The 20,955-nt window shown below is 44.2% G+C and overlaps 1 protein-coding gene across 4 annotated transcripts; it reads left to right on the top strand.

Annotated features, from left to right (window-relative positions):
• Positions 1 to 2,939: 2,939 nt before the first annotated feature.
• On the top strand, positions 2,940 to 20,483 carry TMEM170A (transmembrane protein 170A). 4 transcript variants are annotated; one of them, XM_019413151.2, is made up of 3 exons: positions 2,940 to 3,317; positions 15,641 to 15,742; positions 19,039 to 20,483. In XM_019413151.2, the coding sequence occupies exons 1-3, from the start codon at positions 3,185 to 3,187 to the stop codon at positions 19,167 to 19,169; spliced, it is 366 nt and encodes a 121-aa protein (XP_019268696.1). In that variant the 5' UTR covers positions 2,940 to 3,184; the 3' UTR covers positions 19,170 to 20,483. The 4 variants fall into 4 exon arrangements, with proteins under 4 accessions (XP_019268696.1, XP_019268693.1, XP_019268698.1 ...); XM_019413148.2 differs by having other exon boundaries at positions 2,948 to 3,317; positions 15,641 to 15,811; XM_019413153.2 differs by lacking the exon at positions 2,940 to 3,317 and adding an exon at positions 3,389 to 4,031 and having other exon boundaries at positions 15,641 to 15,811.
• Positions 20,484 to 20,955: the final 472 nt, after the last annotated feature.

Here is a 20,955-nt window from a genome sequence, read left to right as displayed (position 1 = left end):
TAATATTATATATGTATGTAACATGTCAGATATTTTTAAAATAATAGATCATTGCACTGCCTATGTTACTATCCTTAATTAGTGTATTGGCTAGTCTTGCAAGTTTCTCAACTGGATCAAGTCAATCGCACTGTGGCCTTCTTCTGTAACTTCGATTTTCCCCTCACCTTTTTATTCCACAGACTCATCATGCTGTTGCTTGCAGCTTTAAGTAACTTATTTCAATGACTGAATAGTATTTTATTGAAAATTATATCACAATTTTGTTAACTCATTCTCGTCTTGATGGACGTCCAGCTTTTCAGCTGTTCGCTGTTACCACGCTACTAGGAACCATCTTGTATGAGCCTCCTGGTGCCAACGCTAGAGGATATTCATCTGGGAGCGAACTTGCTGGATCGTGAGACTCTTCATTCGACATTTTTCCAAAATGGTTGTCAACTTGCTGCTCAGGAGTTCAGTTGCTCTACGACGTCACCAACAACTGCCATTCTCAAGACTTCAAATTTTTTGGCTATTGGGTGGTTGATAAATGATCTCATCGTGACTTCATTTTGGGTTTCACTGATAAATAATGAGGTTAAGCATCTTTTCCTATTTTTGTTGGCAATTTGTGTTTTCTCTTTGATGAGGTACTTATTCAGTTCTTTTGTCCCTTTGTCATTTTCTTACCTGAGTTTCGGGAGTGCTTTATAGATCTGGATACTACTCCTTTGCTGCTTACAAAAATATCGCAAATATCTTTTCCCAGTTTGTGGTTTGTCTTTTTGCTGTTTTTATGATAACACTTGAATAACACGTTCTTTTTTTTTTTTGATTTTTTAATGTTTATTTATTTTTGAGCAAGAGAGATACAGAGTGCGAGCAGGGTAGGGGCAGAGAGAGAGAGACGTACACAGAATCCAAAGCAGACTCCAGGCTCCGAGCTGTCAGCACAGAGCCTGATGCCGGGCCCGAACTCTTGAGCGGTGAGATCATGACCTGAGCTGAAGTTGGACACCCAACCGACTGGGCCACCCAGGCGCCCCCACAAGTTCTTAATTTAAAACAAATTTATCAATCCTTTCCTTTATAATCTTTGATTTTTCTATCTAGTTTAAGAGCTCCTTCACTATTGTGAGGTCATAGCTACATTCAACATTGTCTTCTACAAGTTTTATAGTTCTGCATCTCTCTGTAAGTGAAACAAGTGAGATGGTTGGTAGAGTTCTAAAAAGGAAACAAGCGAAAAATCTAGTTGCTTCCTAATTTTCTTGCAGGCTTGTGTCTCCTGGACTTTGTATTGCCTTTCAGGGTTTTTTTTTTTTCTCATTAAGAGAAGAAAGAGGAACTTTCTTCACCCTGCCATTAAAAATTTGAGCTTCTTAACCATTTAGTCCATAGCTTAAGGTCAATTCCACTATTTTTCCTAGGACACTCTTCTTTCTGTTCTAATCTGGGTAGGTGGCTGCTAGGACTTAGGCACAGAAGTCAGTCTGACACTCCAGGTTAAATCCATGGTTTCTTGTTTTGCACATCTTTCTCTTTCTCGGTCATCACTCCTTAACTTTGCCAGAGGACATACTCAGCTTCCTTAGAAAGGGCACATATGGGGTGCCTGGGTGGCTCAGTCGGTTAAGCGCTGGAGTTTGGCTGAGGTGACGATCCCCCCGGTTCATGGGGCTGATCCCTGAATTGGGCTCTGTGCTGACAGCTGAGCCTGGAGCCTGCTTTGGTTTCTGTGTCTCCCTCTCTCTCTGCCCCTCCGCCTGCCTTGCCCTCTGTCTCTGTCTCAAAAATAAACATTAAAAAATTTAAAAAATTTTAACGTTTATTTATTTTTGAAAGACAGAGAGAGACAGTGTGAGCAGGGGAGGGGCAGAGAAAGAGGGAGACAGAGAATCTGAAGCAGGTTCCAGGCTCTGAGCTGTCAGCGCAGAGACTGACGTGGGGCTTGAACTCATGAACCGTGAGATCATGACCTGAGCCGAAGCCCACACTTAACCGACTAAGCCACCCAGGTGCCCCTAAAAGAATGTTTTTTAAAAGAAAGGGCACATCAAACATACATTTTCTGACTCCTGCAAGTGTAAATGTCATTTTTTTTAACCTCTCAATTCAGAATTTGGGGATAGACTTGTAAATTAAAAATAATGTTTCCTAATGTGATACACTATTGATTGTTATATAACCCTAAAATAATGTTTCTTCCACTTTTTACACACTCTCATGGTCTGAGAAATGTACCAGAAGATAGCATTAAATATTTCATGACTTTTTTAAATACTTACTATTTCCATTTTAGATGTTTCTTGGTTGATGCAAAATCCCAGTTGCAGTGTTGAGGAACGGACATTAGCTCTCAAAACGAAATCTTCAAGAGGGAACTCTAATAAACAATCTTGCTAATGTTCTTGAATTAATATTATGTAAAATACTATGAACTTTGTAAGCAATGCATTTCTTTAAGATTTGTTGACATTTATGTTGAGAGAGAGAAAGAACAAGCTGGGGAAGGGCAGAGAGAGAGGGAAACAGAGGATCCAAAGCAGGCAGGCTCTGTGCTGACAGCAGAGAGCCACATGCTGAGCTTGGATTCCCCAACTGTGGGATCATGACCTGAGCTGAAGTCAGATGCTTAACCGACTGAGCCACCCAGGCGTCCCTGCAAGCAAGGCTTTTTACTTTAAAGAAAGTTAAGCTTTCAAAAAATTCACTTTCCCTCCAAATATTGGAGGTATTGCTGATGTCTTCCAGCCTCCTTCACCTGGCTGCTGAACCATCTGATTCTCATTGCTAGATCCGTTTGAAATCTACGCGCCGGGTCTGGGGAGGGTATGCAATCCCCCTACTGTCTTATAGGTGGCGCTGCAGAGAAGGGCAGAGCTTCGCACATCCTACTCTGGAGCAGGAGACACTTGCCCAGTAGGGGGCGTAGCCCGTGGGTGCCAGGTTTCGGTGAGCCATACGCAACGTCAGGGGAGGGAGCAATTCTCGCCCCGCCTCTGCCATCTGCAGCGTCCTGTGATTGGAGGAAGGTCCCATCACTTGGCTGAGCCGTTGAGGTGGGAGGAAGAGGGCCCCATCCGAGGGTGACGCTGAGGAGGTAGAGTCAGAGAGCGCTTTGGTCTGTGAGTGAGAGCGAGCGAGCCTCGGCAGCACTTCGGACGCTCCCCCACATCTCTCTGCGGTGAATGGCGGCGGGATGGAGCACGAGGGGAGCGGCGGCAGCGGAGGGTCGGCCGGGCTCCTACAGCAGATCCTCAGCCTGAAGCTCGTGCCGCGGGTGGGCAACGGGACCCTGTGCCCCAACTCCACTTCTCTCTGCTCTTTCCCAGGTACCGGCCCCGCCCCGCCCCGCGCTTGCGCACTCCGCGCTCCGTCGCCGCCGCCCGGCCGGGGGGCGCCCCTTCCCCCGCGGCGGGGTCCTCTCCGCCCGCCTGTCCCACTTTGCCGGCGCTGTATGCCTCCTGGAAGGAGGTTCCCGCTCCCTCGGCGGGGAGCTGGGGGATATAGCTCTTCCTCCGTCGCTTCCCCGCCGGCACCTCTGGCGGACCATTCCGACTCTGCGCTGGGGGCCAGAGCGGAGGGAGCGGCCGCGAGTGGACCCGTCAGTGGAGGGAGCTCGGCCTCCACCCGAGCTGATGTTGCTGTTTGGAGTTTCCAGAAGCTCCAGGGTCAGACCGGGACCCGACAGAGCCCCGGAGGCCGTCGCGCCTGCTAGTTAGGGGCTCGAGGCGCCTGGCCCCTGTGGTCCGCGCCGGCCGCGCGGCTCTCGCAGCTCGGACGCCGAACCGTCCCGGCCGGGCTGAGGGGCGGTCGGCACTCCGCGCTGCCCTGGTGTGTAATTTCGCCCCAGCCCCGGGTGCCCCCGGGTTGTCTGCCGATCGCTGTCCCACCTGCGTCCAAACGCACCCACTCCGCCAGCTTCTCTTTCGAGGAATCACTTTCTGAGACCTGTTGCCGAATTCCCCACTCCCGCGTTCGAGATCTCTGACACAGATGCGTTTTCACTCTCCTTAACGCCCGCCGGAGCTTCTGCTGGGCCTGATGTAAGGGTTTTTTCCAAATTTATAAGAAGGTAGAAAGCTCTCCGTGCTCAGAAAACTGAGAGGAGGAGAAATGACTGGGGAAGGCTCATAAAGGCTTTGAGGGGAGGGCGCAGTTCTGTGTTGGACCTTTAAAAGGCCAGGAGACAGAACAGTGGCGATGGAAGGGTGAGGTTGGGCTGTCCGGCAAAGGTGACTGGGAGTAAACAATTCGAGAACTGCGCCAGGGACCTGCAAAAGAAGGACGATTGGATTACTTACTGGCTGCAGTCATAAACAAGGCACCTGTGATTTCTCTTCCACGGGGAAGCGACTGCCGGGCGCCGTTCAGTGGACCCCCGGGACTTGGTGTGTATTACCTGCCTAGTAGTTTCCCTGACAGCTTTGTGGGACAGCTGATGATAATAACCACGTTGGGGCAGATGCAGATGTTAGTTTGGAACTCTAGCTAAAATGATAATCTGGCAGCTCCCGTTGTTTCAAAAGGTACTAAGAGCACATTTGACCGTGACAACAAATCTATGGCATTCTGGAGACACTATGAAAAATGCAATGTACACACAGTCTGGAGGTTCTGCTGGACCAGATTAGTCTGTTTTTGTTTCCTTATTTTGAAATTTTCAAACATACTGATACATTGAAGTACTTTACTTCGACTCATTATTAACGTTTTCATTCTTTTGCTTTATCTCTATATGCATATATGTGTGTGTGAATTGTGTATGTACATACATACACACGCGCACACAACATTTTTATTTTCTGCAGACCCATTTGAAAGGAAGTTACCGAAGTGATGATGCTTCGTGCCTAATACTTCAGCATGTATCTTTTTTTAAATTTATTTAATTTTTTAATGTTTATTTTTCAGAGAGAGAGAGACAGAGCAGGGGAGGGGCAGAGAGAGAGGGAGGCACAGAACCCAAAGCAAGCTCCAGGCTCTGAGCTCTCAGCACAGAGCCCAACGCGGAGCTCCAACTCACAGACCGCGAGATCATGACCTCAGCTGAATTCTGATGCTTAACCAACTGAGCCACCCAGGCTCCCCACGTAGCTTTTTTCTTTAAAAAAAGCAAACAAACGAAAAAACCCAGATCTAATCCAGGATCACACTGTGCATTTAGTTGCCATGTCTCTTTAGTCTCCGTGAATCTAGAACAGTTAGTCCATCTTTGTTCCTTCACATTTTGAAGAGTCCAGCCTAATTTCATAGAATGTCCTATAATTTAAGTTTATCGATCATTTTTTTCATGCTTACATTCAGATTAAACATTTTTGTTTAGAATCCTATCTATACAGGTGATGTCCACTTCCCAGTGCATTATATCAGGAGACCTTTAACATCACGGTGTACCTTTACTAACACTGCTGTCAGTAATCATTTGGTGAAGGTGGTGTTTATCGGATCTCTCCACTGAAAGGGTACCTTAATCCTTTTGCGATAAGTCATATGTGAGGTGGTACTTTGGAGCTGAATATTCTCCAGTCTGTCTATCTTTTGGTTGCCTTTTCTTTAAGATTGAGATAAGTGGATTTGGGACAGTAGTTAGACATTATGTCATAGTAGCTATGACAGCTATGAGAATTGTTTTGCTTTCAGAAAGTATTCTGAAAACAGGAAACTGCCACATGGACATGAGTTTATGGGCAGTTCTATTGATATATATATATATATATATATATATATATATATATATATATACACATATATAAAATTTGGGGGAACTATTCATTCATATTCAGCAAGTATACATTTGGCCCAGTGCAGGCTCTGGGCTTGGGATATAAACATACATGAGATATAGCCCTTGATCTGAAGTTGATCAGAATGGGATGGGTAAACACAGAGCCTCCCTGCTGTGTCTCATCTTTAACTGGACTAATGGATGTTATAGGTACGTGGAGTTTGATCCTTTTCGAGGCACCAAAGCCTGCTTACAGTGAGTTCTATTCATTGACCTGAATCTGGAATTACTTCTGTTTTGGCCTCACAGAAAAGGCTACTTGCACTTTACGACAAGTCAATATGGCAAAATCGTTGCTCTAAAATACTCTGTGGTTTGTCACCATCAGGAAGCTTTGAATTGATTTTTTAACCTGCATTTGCAATTTAGCCATTTAGATTGCCGCCTAACCCTCCCTATTCCAGGTTGTTCAGATTTCTTTTGTCATCGTTTTTTAGCAAATCTGAAAGGCAGATCTTGTCTTTTAGCAGGAAAGCAGGAACTTTCTGAAGGTAGGAATTTTTATTAATGGCAGTGTTAAAGCGTGTCCTGTGATAGTTAAACTGAAACCTACCTAGGGTTTGGTTGTGCCGTTGCCGGAGCCAAGAATGGGTCACACTCAAGACCAGTTATTTATGCATTCACTCAGTAAGTATTTACTCAAGTGTCTGTTGCCTGCCTATTATTTTCTAGGTACCAAGTAAAGATGTGTAGTGAGCAAAACAAAGGAGGATAGAGAGAAAATGAAAGTATGGAAAGGAAGAGCCGGTGTTGTCAGACAGGAGGGAGATAGTAAGTGGCAGGTCTTGTGCGTCAGGTGGGGGAATGCCGTTTTACGTAGGGTCATGAGGAAGCTCTTGATGATGATGCTATTGGAGCTGCAATCTGAAGGACGTGAGGCACGAGCCATGCAGCTGTTGGGAGAAGCTTCTGGACAGCGACACAGCAGGTTCAGAGCCCTGGCTCAGGAGTTTACTTAGGAAACATAAAGAAGGCCACCATGGAGGACGGAAGATTGTGGGCAAAGCAGGGAGGAAGAGGTGAGGTCACCTCCCAGAGGGTGGTGTGGGAGGGTTTTGAGCAGAGGACGGATGGTTTGGCCAACTCCTGAGTGTATAATTCGGTGGTTTTCAGCATCTGCAGAGTTTGCACCCATCATCACAAGTAACTTTAGAATATTTTATCACCCCAACAAGAAACCTCATACTTGGGGCACTGGTGTGGCTTAGTCAGTTGAGCGTCCAGCTCTTGATTTCGGCTCAGGTCATGATCCCAGGGTCGTGGGCTCAGGCCCCACGTTGGGCTCTATGCCGAGCATTGAGTCTGCTTAAGATTATCCATCTTTCTCTCTCTCTCCCTCTACCCCTCTCCCTCGCTTGTGTTTGCGCTCTCTCAGATAAAAAAAAATAATAATAAAACAACCCCTCACAATATGCTTCATATCCTTTAGCACTGATTTTCTGGCTTTGTGTGAATAGACGGAAGGCCAGATCAGGACCAAGAGGCCGCTGGAGTGAGACAGGCCAGAGGGTTACACTCAGAAACCAGCAGTGAGCAGGCAGTCAGGCAGTGGTGTCAGAAGAGAGGTGACAGCCCGCAGCGGGCAGTCCTGGTGGGAAGGCCATCACTGTTAAGGAGGAGTGGAAAGGTCTCTTGGGGAAAACTCCCTGCTTTCCTTTATTCTCACACTACTCCCACGTTCACCACATTCTGACACCGATCGTAGGGTTTTCTACACGTCTACCAATTCTGTGACACTAGTTGGGTGTCCTGAAGTTCAGTTCCTACTCTGTCTACCTGGAGTTAACACTAGATCCCACAGGTAAAGGGCTCAGTTTCCCCAGTTTGTATGCCAGTCAGAAGTCTAGGTGGGTGGCTGTGCTTCTGACCGGCCGGCTCTAAGTTGGAGGTTCCTATGACCCTCTTCCTTGGTTCAGTTAATTTTCTAGAGTAGTTCACAGAACCCAGGAAAATACTTTACCTACTAAATCACCAGTTTATTACACAGAATATTGAAGGATACAAATGAACACCAGATAAAGAGTTACATAGGGTGAATTCAGAAGGGATTCTGAACAAAGGAGCTTCTGTCCCTGTGGAGCTGGGCCTGCCACCCTCCCAAGACGTAGGTGTAGTCACCAAACCCGGAAGTTCTCTGAACTCCCTGCTCTGGGGATTATATGGAGGATTAATCACGTACGCGTGATTGATTATTAACTCCACTTCCAACCCTTCTCCCTTTCCAGAGGATGGAGGATGGGGCTGAAAGTTCCATGCTTATAATCATGGCTTTCTGGTGACCATCCTGGAGCCTACCAAGAGTGCCTTCTGCGAACAAAAGAGGTGCCTGGAAATTCCAAGAGATTTGGAAGTTCTGTGTTAGAAACCAGGGTCAGAGAGTAAATATTAGGGGGTGCCTGGGTGGCTCAGTCAGTTGAGGGTCCTGTCATGATCTCACAGGTGCATGAGTCTGAGCCCCGCGTCGGGCTCTGCGCTGACAGCTCAGAGCCTGGAGCCTGCTTCAGATTCTGTGTCTCCTTTTGTCTCTGCCCCTCCCCCTGCTCATGCTCTGTCTCTCAAAAATAGATGTTTAAAAAAATAATAAAAGACTAAATATGAGAACAGAATATTTTCTAGCACCATTATTTTTTTCTTAAAAAATTTTTTAAATGTTTGTTTATTTGAGAGGGGGGTGCGGCAGAGTGCAAGAGGAGGAGGGGCAGAGAGCAGGCTCCAGGCTCTGAGCTTTCAGCACAGTGCCCGATGCAGGGCTCGAACTCACAAACCGTGAGATCATGACCTGAGCCGAAGTTGGACACTTAAGCAACTGACACTTAGCACCATTATTTAAAGGGTTTTAGGAGCTCTGTCAGGAACTGGGGGCAGTAACCGATATATATGTATTTGATTTTGCAGGGGACCAGAGGGGACCATGGTGGGTAGGTGGGGTTCAGTAAGAGAGGGGTCTCACAGTGGGCAGTGTGGAGAGATGTAGGCTGATGGGCAATTAGTGTGAAGGCAGTCCAGCACTGAGTTGCCAGGACCAGGTAGGACTACAGTTCCCAGGTTCCCTTAGAACCCTGGCTTCAGAGAAGCTGAGCTTGTTCATTCGCTTGTTTGACGTAACATAAGATAGAGTGGGGCCAGCTAAAAGGATGGCTGAGTGCTGAGCCTCACCCTGCCCACTTGGCTTAGGCTTCTTCTGCTACTCTGACTGGGGCCTGGTTGGTCTTGAGGCCTTGCTTAGAAATTGGTTGACTCAGTTGTGGAGATTAGATAGGGAGCCAGCCATTACAAACCCTTTCCGTTAATAAAGAACTCACCTAGAGGAATCTGCAGTCTGTGTGGCTTATCCCTTTAACTGAACTGTCTGTCTGAAAAACAGATTCTTAAAGGTAATAAGCTCCTTGTGGACAGCATGTTTGTCTTGTTTTGTTTCACTCAAGTGCCTGACATAGGGGACGGGCTCAGTAAATACTTGATTGTTGAAAGAATAAACTCTTGGCGCTTGTATTCGTTTGCTATTGGCACAGTAACAACTTACCACAATTTAGTGGCTTCAAACATCGTAGAGTTCTGGAGGCCTGAAATCCAAAATGGGTCAGCAACGCTACCTTCCTCTGAAGGTTCTAGGAAGAATTGGTTTTCTTGCCTCTTCCGTCTTCTACAGGTCACCTGCATTCCTTGCCTCTCGCCCCCTTCCTTCATCTTTAAAGCCAGAAGCATAGCATCTTCCAAGCACTCTGTCTCCAACCCTCCTGCCTCCTCCTACAAGCACCCTTGTGATTACATTAGGCCCACTTGGAAAAGCCAGTCTACTCACCTATCCCAGGACTCCTAACCTAATCACCTCTGCACACTGCCTTTGCCACCTATTCATGGGCTCTGGGGATGAGTGTGTAGACATCTTTGGAGCCCAGTCTGTCACCAGTGCTTAATCTGATTGCCCCTTATAATTTTTTGTTGCAGATTAATTTTCTGATTTATCCTTCAACATCAGGCAGTGCTGCCGTCAGAGTAAGCAAAGCTGAAGATAATGCGCTTGATTTGAAATAGTGAACAGAGAAATACTGTAAGATATGTAGACACAGATTTTTGACAGCATATTGAACCGAAGAAATGAAAAGTACTATATGATGATCCATAAGTAGCTATTACGTAGATAGCAAATTAAGGTGCAGTAGGTTAAAGGGAAATCGCTTAGTTTTTTTTTAAGTGTTTTATTGATTGGGGTTTGCCTTTGCTATTAAGAGTCCTTTAATAATCTCATCCATCTGAAAAGTGTTTTATAAACTAGACTACTCACCTAACATAATAAAGCCCTTTTTTTCCTCCTTAGTGTGACTTAAGTGATGTTCTCTAAGATTTGTAGGCACTGATGGAGCTAATGGATGCAGCTCAAGGTTGTAGGAGGGTGCGTGCGGTATGCTTCCCCTTCTCAGAAACTCCGGAAGTGCTGACCTGCTGTGCCACACCTTGTTTACAAATAGGCTTCTCAGCTTTCAGGAAAATTGAGATGTGGGTTGGTAGCCTAGCAGTCCTCCTCAGGCAGGTGCTGTGCACCAGGAAAATAGGGAAGGAGTGAGGGTTGGTGTTTTAGGCTGCTGTAACAAAATGCCATAGGGTGAAGTGTTTTTTTTAAATTTTTTTTTTAATGTTTTTATTTATTTTTGAGACAGAGAGAGACAGAGCATGAGCAGGGGAGGGGCAGAGAGAGGGAGACACAGAATCTGAAGCAGGCTCCAGGCTCTGAGCCGTCAGCACAGAGCCTGACACGGGGTTCGAACTCACAGACTGTGAGATCATGCATGACCTGAGCTGAAGTTGGACACTTAACCGACTGAGCCACCCAGGCGCCCCTAGGCTGAAGTGGTTTAAGTGGCTCAGTCCGTTAAGCTCCTGACTCTGGCTCAGGTCATGGTCTCACGGTTTGTGAGTTTGAGCCCCACGTTGGGCTCTGTGCTGACAGCTTAGAGCCTGGAGCCTGCTTCGGATTCTGTGTCTCCCTCTCTCTTGGTGCTCCTCCCCCACCCGTACTGTCTCTCTTTATCTCTCAAAAATGAATGAACTTTAAAAAATTTTTTTAAAAATAAAAACTTATTTTCTCACAGTTTTGGAGCCTGGATGGCCATGCTGTGGTGAGGGCCCTCTTAGGCTGCCTTCTTGCTATGTCCTCACGTGGCAGGGAGAGAGAGTGAGAGACGGAGAGAGAGGTCTCTCTTCCTTTCTCATCAGGCCTCGATCCTCTCGGACCCCCTTTCATGCAGTTATCAATTTGGTATGTCTCTGGCAGATCAAGGCCCCACCTCCCAGCTCAATGCCCTGATGGTGCCATGGCGTCCAGTATGAAGCCAGGCTCCAGCACCGCCTTGAGTTGCTCCTGAGAGCAGTGCTTACCTCTAAAACTTGGGGAGCTCCAGCAGGGCCCGAGAGTAGTATCGGCTCAGTGGCGGGGTCTGAAGTCCGTTGTGGCAGCCAGCAGCCAGAATGGCAACTGCTCTGAGTTCTTAGAGGCAGATTTTGCATCCCATTGTCCACCCTGGGACGCTGGCGTTCCCGGTGCCGTCATAGAATTTCACACGCTCGGTGGTGGGATAGAGGTCAGAGTCTCCACGTGATTTGGGGAGTAGCTGGTAAGGACTGTGGGATTGAAGATGGGGTTACTGCTTTGGAAGGGGACAGCATGGTTCTGTGCCATGGCGTGGGGTCAAGCTGGCGGCGGTGGAGTACGAGGGGGCTTAGGCTGAAAAGACCAAGCTGCTGTCACTGAGCCAGGGTGCAGGAGAGGTGTGTGGGCACCAGAGCTCTGGCGGGGGCACACGTATTCGAGGGGCGGTTTCTGGACACTATCTTTTTACATATATTAGCTTTTTATGTTACATATATTTAGTTTTTAAGTTTGGGACCTTACTATTTAATCACTTTATGCCCCATATTTCATGATCTAACTTGGCTTAGCAGAATTTGGCAAACCCTGTCAAACAGACCAGTTTCAACAGTATTATGAAATTTTTCTGAAGATAGATCTTGTTCGGCGGGGGGTAAAAAAAAAGTCTCACAAACGGTTTGAAACTTTTTATAGCAATCTGTTTTTCACCAGAGCAAAAGTGCCAAAACACCCTCAGTCGTTTGTTATTTTTAATAAGCATTGAGCCCTAGATGGGGCACACCTGACACTTTCATTCAAAGCATGAACTAGGTGTCCTAATTCAGGTGTGTGTCGAATATAGTGTTAATTGAAGCTTTAGGTGAGTCAAAATGAGCAAAGAATTAGTATAGCCACCGGTGACAATGCCAAGGGTGGCTTGGGGGCATTTGGCTCCCACCCACAACAAGAATAAGAAATTGGGAAGGAAACATGCACAGCAGTAATTCTTTTTTTTTTTTCTTTTTTTTTTTTTTTTTTTGAGCGTGAAGAGTGGGGGAGGGACAGAGAAGGAGAGGATCCCAAGCAGGCTCCGTGCTGTCACTTGGGAGTCCACCTCACGGGGATCGATCTCAAGAATTGTGAAATCACAATCAGAACTGAAATGGAGTCTGACGATCAACTGCCCAACTGTCTGAGCCCCCCGGCGCCCCCGCCCAGCAGTCATTCTTATGACTGCTTCAGATGCAGCTTCAGATACAGCTTGGAGAAGAGCCCCTGGTCCTGCCCTTCCCGCTCTCCACGCTCCCCAAGCCAGTTAGTGCTCCTCATCGTTTCTGTAATTGTTCATTCCAATCCCACCAACCTTCCCAAACTGTTCTTTTGGAAACAAAAGCCTTTTTTCTTCTTTTTCTACTTTCTTTTAATAATAATTCTGTAAAAGCCAGTAAGCAGCTAGAAAAGCTTTTTAAGAAAAATCAAAGTAAAAAGTGAATTGTCATTAGCCCTACCCCAACCTATCCCACCCCCCAGAAATAAGGCTCTTTTGTAGCTTGCCAGCATGGAGCATGCATGGGGCCCAATAGGGCTCTGCCCCAGCCCCCACTGGCACTGTGGGCTCTGGCAAGTTCCTTCCCTCCCTCTGCCTCTGTTTCCTCAGCCAAGAGCCAGGGATATCATGTGCCTCACAGAGTTGTTTAGAAGATTGCACTGGTTAAGATTTGTAAAGCACTTAGAACAGCGCCTGCACATGTCCTCAATATTTATTAAGTACACCTACATCCAGACTGTTTTCCGAATTCATAGACTTACGCACTCGTTCGTTTCTTTTGTTTTTATAAAAACAGACTCTTCTGTACACTCTTCTGGAACTTGTTTTTTTTTTTTTTTACTTCCCACTGTGGCTTGGGCATCTTATCCCATCAGTATATAAAGATCTATCCCATGTTTTTACGTGGTAGTATAATGTTACAGTATGTAGGGGCGCCTGGGTGGCCCAGGCGGTTAAGCATCCAACTTCAGCTCAGGCCATGATCTCACGGTTCATGAGTTCGAGCCCCGTGTTGGGCTCTGTACTGACAGCTCAGAGCCTGGAGCCTGCTTCGGATTCTGTGTCACCCTCCTCCTCTGCCCCTCCCCCACTTGCACTCTGTGTGTGTGTCTCTCTCTCAAAAATAAAAAAAAAATTTTTTTAAATGTTACATTATATAGCTGCACCCAAACATGTTTGACAAGCCCTACACTGATGGACGTACAGTTGGCATCTAGTCTTTGCCATTACAGACAATGCTGCCGGGAACCCCTCGTTATCTCTGGCCTTGCCTGCATGTGTATTCCTGTCGGATGTATTCCTGGAAGTAAAGTCTCTGTGGCAAAGGTGTGCACACTGGACTTTCTTGGATACACCCTTCTAAATTACCCTCCAGAAAGGTTTTCTAGTTTGTACTCCTATTGGGAGTGTAAGGTGGGGCCTGTGAAATAGCGTCCGGACAACCCTTTACTGCTCAAGACCTTTAATGGTACTTTTAGGGCTTTCACACTGAAGTCTTTAGTCTGGCCTTGAAAGCCCACCATAGTGTGACCCCATCTGTCTTTGTAGCTTTTTTTTTTTTTTTTTTTTAAGTAGTCTCCACGACCAATGTGGGGCTTAAAGTCATGACCCTGAGCTCAAGAGTCACATGCTGTACTGACTGAGCCAGTTAGGCGCCCCTATCTTTGTAGCTTTAACTGCTTTTAATCTTATAAACCCTCTGTTTTAGTCAGGACACTCGTTTTTACTGAGGGAAGTTTTGCCCCAGGAGGACATCTGGCAAAGTCTGGAGATAATTTTGATCATTGCAACTGGGGGGAGGCCAGTACTGGCATCTAGTGGGGAGAGGCTAGGGTGCTGCTCCGTGTCCTGCGATGCACAGGACAGCCCCCCACAACAAAGGGTTAACTGGTCCCGATGTCGGTAGTGCTGTGGTCCAGAATCTCTAAGTTTAAGCTGTTGACTGGTCTCTGAAACTGCCTGTTACTTACCTGCTCCTAACGCAAGGATGGACAGTATATTTTATCTCACATGACACCTTCATTGTATCCATGTGGGTAGCTAAGGGGCTATTTTGAGAATTCTGAAGGCTTGCCTGGGCTCACTGAGGGGAATTGCTCTGTCTGCTGTTTACCAGATTGCAAAGTTTTGAGGGCAGGGTGGTATCTCCTCCTTTTTTGTATTTTCTGAGGTGGCTCATGCATAGGTTTTTAGACATAGTTGCTGATCATATATTTTAATGTTGCCTAAATTACAGTCATCTTAAAAGTCAATTAGACATTCTCCCTAGGAACTAGTTGCTCTAACCTGCCCCCTCACTTATGTGCCGTTTGTCTCTAAGGCAGACATTTATATTTTCTGGTATTTATTTCATATCTTAAAGAGCTTTGCTATTCTAAGACGTGATGGCCTGATATGAATTTATGTATGTATGTGTGTATGTATGTATGTATTTAGGACCTTGATCCGTGGTAACCTATATTAAAAACATTGATCACTTACATGTAACACCCAGTGCTCATCACAAGTATCCTCCTTAATGTCCGTTACCCGTGTAGCCTGTGCCCCACCCACCTTCCCTTCAGCAACTCTGTTCTTTATAGTTAAGAATAGTTACGAGTCTCTTATGGTTTGCCTCCCCTTCTGTTTTTATCTTATTTAATTTTTCCTTCCATTACCCTGTGTTCCTTTGTTTTGTTTCTTAAATTCCACATGAGTGAAATCATATGGTATTTGTCTTACTCTAACTTACCTCGCTTAGCATAATGTACCCTAGTTCCATCCACGTCATTGCAAATGGTGAGATTTCTTTTTTTTTTTTTTTTGATGGCTGAGTAGAAAATGATTGTTGTGGAGTACCTGGGTGGCTTGGTCAGTTGTGCATTCAGCTCTTGATTTTGGCTCAGGCCATGATCTCATGGCTCATGAGCTCAAGCCCCACATCAGGCTCTGAGCTAACAGTGCAATGCCTACTTGGCATTCTCTCTCTGTCTCTCTCTCTCTCTGTCGCTCTCTCTCAAAATAAAAAAAAAATTTTAACTTAAAAATAATTTAAAAAAAGGAAATGACTGTTGAATGAATAAAACTGTAAAGCTTTTCCATCGTAGAAGTCTAAAATGACTGATCATTTTAGGGGTTGACCAAGTTCTTCTGGAAATGGCCAGATAGTAAATATTTCAGACTCTGCAGGCCATGTGCTCTTTGTCACTGTTTTAGTTCTGCTCTTGTAGCTTGAAAGCAGGCCTAGACAAGATTTAAATGAATGGGCATGGCTGCGTTCAGTGAGAGTTTATGCACAAAACCAGGTGGTGGCCTGAGGGCCGTGGTTTGCTAATCCCTCTAGAACCATCAATATTTAGATATTTGACTGCTGAACCTACCTGGCACCTGGATGGCTTTGAAAATGAAATAAGCGGGCATGATGAGGAGCCCTTGGTAATTCCTGTACTAGGAAAGTCTGTGACTTGTGACCTTTCTTTGCTTTTCCTCGTAGAGATGTGGTATGGTGTGTTCCTGTGGGCACTGGTGTCCTCTCTCTTCTTCCATGTCCCTGCTGGATTACTGGCCCTCTTCACCCTCAGACATCACAAATATGGTAGGTTCATGTCTGTAAGCATCCTGTTGATGGGCATCGTGGGACCAATTACTGCTGGAATCTTGACAAGTATGTTAGACATTAAAATACCAGTCATACGTTTCCTATGACTAGTCGCTTAATTTCAGGACCCATTTTAGAAACATGTCTGTGTGAAATGAACAACAAAGGGTGGCTTTTAACCATGGGCGCTTTCTTTAGCGTACTGTTTTTCTCTTATCTCTAACCCCCGCCTCCCCCTCCTATGATTTGGCTAACATCTTTGACTTCCTAAGTTGTATTTTCTCTCACTGGCTTCAGATAAGCCATGTGAGGCTTTTGAGATGTAGTAAAACTACATTTTGAAATCTAGTAAAAGGTGTTTATCTTTTTGGAAGCTACTGCTCCTTTCTTGTCAGCTATCAATTGACTGATGGCATCGAAAGATTGTTGACGAGGTCCTTCTCCTCGCTCAGGATGAATAATAATTTTTTAAGGATGGAAGAGTAATTCTAGTTCAGAAAAGTACCTGATTTGGGGCACCTGGGTGGCTCAGTCGGTTGAGCATCCGACTTCAGCTCAGGTCATGATTTCATGGTTTGCAAGTTCGAGCCCCACCCGGGGTTTGCTGCTGTCATTGTAGAGCCTGCTTCAGATCCTCTCTAACCTCCCCTCTCTGCCCCTCCCCCACTTGTATTCTTTCAAAAAATTTTTTTTTTAATGAATGGTACCTGATTTGTCTTCTGGTTATTTTTTTCCCCTGTCAAAACTTTCTGAATAAGAATTGGAGGGGCCCCTGGGTGGCTCAGTCAGTTGAACGTCAGACTTCAGCTTGGGTCATGATCTCATGGCTTGTGGGTTCGAGCCCCATGTCGGGCTCTGTGCTGACAGCTCAGAGCCTGGAACCTGCTTCAGATTCTGTTTCCCTTGGTCTCTGCCCCTCCCCCGCTCGCTCGCGCTCGCTCTCTCTCTCTCTCTCTCTCTCTCTCTCTCTCAAAAAATAAATAAACATTTAAAAATAAATTGGAATAACACAGGCACCTGGGTGGCTCAGTCGGTTGAGCTTGGCTTCAGCTCAAGTCATGATCACACAGTTCGTGGGTTTGAGCGCCTCATCAGGCAGGCTCTGCTGACAGCTCAGACCCTGGAACCTGCTTCAGATTTTGTGTCTCCCGCTGTCTCTGCCCCTCCCCCGCTCATGCTCTGTATCTCTCTCTCTCTCTCTCTCTCTCTCTCTCTCAAAAATGTTAAAAAAATTTTTAAAGAACTGGAATAACAAATTATAAATTGTTTTTACTTGTTTTTGGCTTTTGCTGATATCATAAGGATGAGAATCAGTTTAGGTCATTTTTAAGCTCATGATTAAATATAAATATATTTTATATAAATTAAAAGCTCCAGAAACCAAAACTAAAAACACTCCATTATCACATCCCTAAGTGAAAACCTCAGTTTGCATTTTGGTATATGCTTTCAGACTTTTTTCCAGGTGCATATGTAAACATAAATACATGCTGAAAAGATAGAAACACAACATTCCTGCTAATTTGTAATTTTTGTGTGAGTGTGTGCATTTAAGCCTTGAGCTCTAAATAGAACTGCCCCTCTGCCTTTTCTTTGACTTGAGGTTTTTTTTTTTTTTTGAGGACAAAGTGGCCTCATTTCTTTGTGTTCTGTAGGTGGCGAAACCTTTGTGATAACAGGAGGAGGAGGCCAGTTTTCTCCTGTCTGCATTAAGGTGTTTCCATAACTGGCTTTATATAGTATTTTTAACTGTATCACCTGCTGCTGCTCTTTAGAGACCCTCTGTTCCAGTTTCCTTATTGGATTACTGGCTCCTAGGAGCTGTCTCAGATTTCTCATCAGTAAAATAACCATAATTCTACCCTCCTCAGATGCTGTGTGATGATAAAAGGAAATAATGTTTATTTAAAGTACTTAACGTAATACTTAACACTTAGGAATCGTGCAATAAATGTGTCCATTCTCTCTTTAAGACTCTGGTGAGTAGAGTCCATTTCCTTCCCATTTTACTGCTCCTCCTGGTTTGCTTTTTTTTCGTTCTTCCCTTCTTCGTCATCTAGGCCCCACCTTAGGGCCTACTTCACGTTTCTTACACTGCTTTCTACCCACCCACTCGTTTGGGAGCTAAATTATGAAGGGGCCCGATGCAGCAGGTGCCTTGCAGATGTTAATGACACCGTACGTATGCATAGGCACTGGAGGTGGGCATTTGAAAGTCACAGATGTTCCAGGCAACCAATACAGATACTGGTTAATTTGCTCTTTCTTCTTCTTCGAATTTGTTAATATGTTTTCATATCACATGTGTAAAATGTGTAGGCATTTGATTGAGATGCTGTATGTTGTCTTGTATTATTCAAAATCTGTTTCATGCTGTGCTTTCTCTGTTCCAGCTTGATCTGAGTATCACGAGAATAGGGATCTTAGAAAACATAGAGGCAAATACCTGTTTGCAGGAATGAACACACTGACCAAGGAGGATTCTGTTTGGAGTGGTCTTTGAGAGGAGGGTCATCTGGGAACTTTGGATCTATTATTGTCAAACTAATGAAATCTTGGCTCTCTCAATACAATGCTGAGTCCCTGTAACAATTCATCTGGGTTTCTAGGGAGGTACAGATGTTTGTGTTTGGTTTACTCCGTTTCTGGAAAGTTGTGGTGACTTAACGTAATAAAGACGATTAATGATGTGGGGAACAGGAAGGACCCCCTTAGCACCTCTGGCCTCATGCCCTTTGAATTAGTAACAACTTCATAAACGTAGAGTCACCCTTTCCTTTTCCCTCTGCTGCTCGTCCGTCCACTTTGGGAGGGGAGCTGAGTACAGTAGAAGGCAGAGTGGGCGTCTCTGGCTTTTTCTGAAATATTTCTTGTTCAGTTTCCCTGGAAAGTTTCATTGGCATTCATTACCAAAATTTTATTAGGTACCTGTTAAATGCTAAGCATGGCAAATAAGAGATGTTTTTGTGATGAGTTTGTAATCAGGTCACGTGGAAATTTGTGATTTGGGTTATGATTTCCAGATTATTTTATTCAGTAAATCCAGGAGACTCCATTTTAAGGACTCACTTTTCAACGTCTGAAAGCACTAATCAGTAATTTATAAGTCATATGGAGAATACTTAAAATCTAGAGAAAAGTATAGGGAGAATAAGACATTTCTATGATATTTAAATTTTAATGTAAAAAAATCTGGAATATTCTACTTAGGGTAGGATTTTAAGTACTGTATTTTCCTGATTATATTAACCTTGATTTTTTTTTTTTTTTAACACTCTTGAATTTTTAAACAGGTGCTGCAATTGCTGGAGTGTACCGAGCAGCAGGAAAGGAAATGATACCATTTGAAGCCCTCACCTTGGGCACCGGACAGACATTCTGTGTAGTAGTGGTCTCCTTTTTACGGGTTTTAGCTACTCTATAGTGAACACCCTTATACCCCGATGGCAAACCTCAGTTTTACAGAATCCTCAAAAAGAATACATTATGGAATGTAGTGTTTTCTTAATTCTTCAAATGGAAGAAACGGATGAAGAAATACGTGTGAAGAATGACATTTCAGCCCTTTCTGCGATTTGAAGCTCCAGGAACTGAAGATCTTACTGGACTCTTATTGTTCTCAACCAAAACAAATCAAGTGGGTTTTTTTTTTGGGGGGGGGGGGGGCGGTATTTAAGTAGTTTTACAGGTGCACCTTTACCCAAGCTAGGTCAACAATGCTTCTAGATTGACATCCTTTGCACTGAAATGTATAATAATATGTGAGAAAATGCAATGTTGCCTATAACAGAGAAACTATGAAAAATACTGGTTTCTTTCCGAACAGAGTATACCATACTAAAACCTTATTTAATCTAATCTTGATTAGAATTTGGCAGACTCTTCTTTTGCTACATCTTCATGACAGTAAGTGCCAAGTAGGTTTTGGTTGAGTAGAGCTTTGAGAACAAATTTGGTGAAACAGAACAGGAAAAAACCCTACAACACAAGTAGTGGCTTCAGTTCCACTGCTGAAAGAAAAGAAGATGATGTGACATTTTATGGAGAACTATCTTGACCTCTGATTACTTAAGATATTTTAAGAGATGTGAATCTATTGTTTTGTACATTTTATCAGAATAAGCTAGCTTACTGAGACTTTTTTGCCTCCCAAGTTCCTGTACCCCTTTTCTTGTCACTTTCATTCTCTTGATTTTGGTTAATTGGAAATAGACTCTATTAAATAGCTTGAGTTCAAAATTTTAAGCCAGATTGGTTAGGATGCTGTTTGGACAGTGAGGTACCAAAAAAATTGTTTTTTGTTTAAACATTGTTACAGTTTTTCTTAGTGACTTTAGTTGAAATTGTTGAAATGTAGCTTAAACTAGGGTAAAGGTTATTGATTTCTTAGTCTTAATATGGTTACCACTTTTACAGTATTGGGGGTCACTCCCAGAAAGTGCCTAAAATTTAATTTTCAGATATACTTCCACATTTTACATTTCCCTTCAAGAGACTCTATTTCCTTACAGAGAATTAAACATCGTTTCTTTAACCCAATTTTAGCTATCTTAGTTTTTCTTCTGCCTAAATTGCTTTTTTATTAAAATGTCTGAAAACTGTGACCTTCAAAAGAAAAAGGATAGCAAAAATTAGATATCTAAATTGATCCTTACCACCTAACTGCGTTGTATGGAATACAGTCATTCTGTTTTCAGAATAGTTTCTGATTCATTAAACCTGATGTTTTTAAAGGAAAGTTTTCATTGTGACAGTAAGGCTAACAGCCCATGAGGTCATGTACACACAAACAATATCTATTCCATTTAAAGCAATATGCCCTCCAGCTTCTGATTAAAAATAGCCTGGAAGATGAACTTATCAGGGAAAGTCAAAGAGGAAAAATTACAAAGAGGTCACAAAATTAACTGGAGATTTCCTTCTAACTAATAGGCCATTAGACCAGTTATCAAAATTACAGTGACATATATTCAGACTAGGTGGAAAATTACAAGAAGACTTGGAATGCCAGCAAATGTTTTTATACATTCCCCAAGTTTTCTTTCCAATGCTCAAATCTTTCTTTCAAGCAAATGTAGCCTTTTTTTTTTTTTTAAGAGATTGCATTTTTAAGTAATCTCTACTTAAAAATTGAGCCCCAACATGGGGCTCAAACTCACAACCCTAAGATCAAGAGTTGCTTGCTCCACTGGCTGAGCCAGCCTGGTGCC

This window comes from Panthera pardus, unplaced genomic scaffold (assembly GCF_024362965.1).
Source record: "Panthera pardus isolate Hobbes unplaced genomic scaffold, ASM2436296v1 HiC_scaffold_19, whole genome shotgun sequence".
Taxonomy (NCBI): domain Eukaryota; kingdom Metazoa; phylum Chordata; class Mammalia; order Carnivora; family Felidae; genus Panthera; species Panthera pardus.
This window is presented reverse-complemented; position numbering and strand designations above follow the sequence as displayed.

What these genes read in the sequence shown, in the direction of transcription:
- TMEM170A (XM_019413148.2), top strand. Translation starts at nt 3,185, where the DNA reads ATGGAGCACGAGGGGAGCGGCGGCAGCGGAGGGTCGGCCGGGCTCCTA. An exon ending in TTCTCTCTGCTCTTTCCCAG is followed by an intron (nt 3,318 to 15,640) that starts GTACCGGCCCCG and finishes TTTTCCTCGTAG; the next exon opens with AGATGTGGTATGGTGTGTTC. An exon ending in TACTGCTGGAATCTTGACAA is followed by an intron (nt 15,812 to 19,038) that starts GTATGTTAGACA and finishes ATTTTTAAACAG; the next exon opens with GTGCTGCAATTGCTGGAGTG.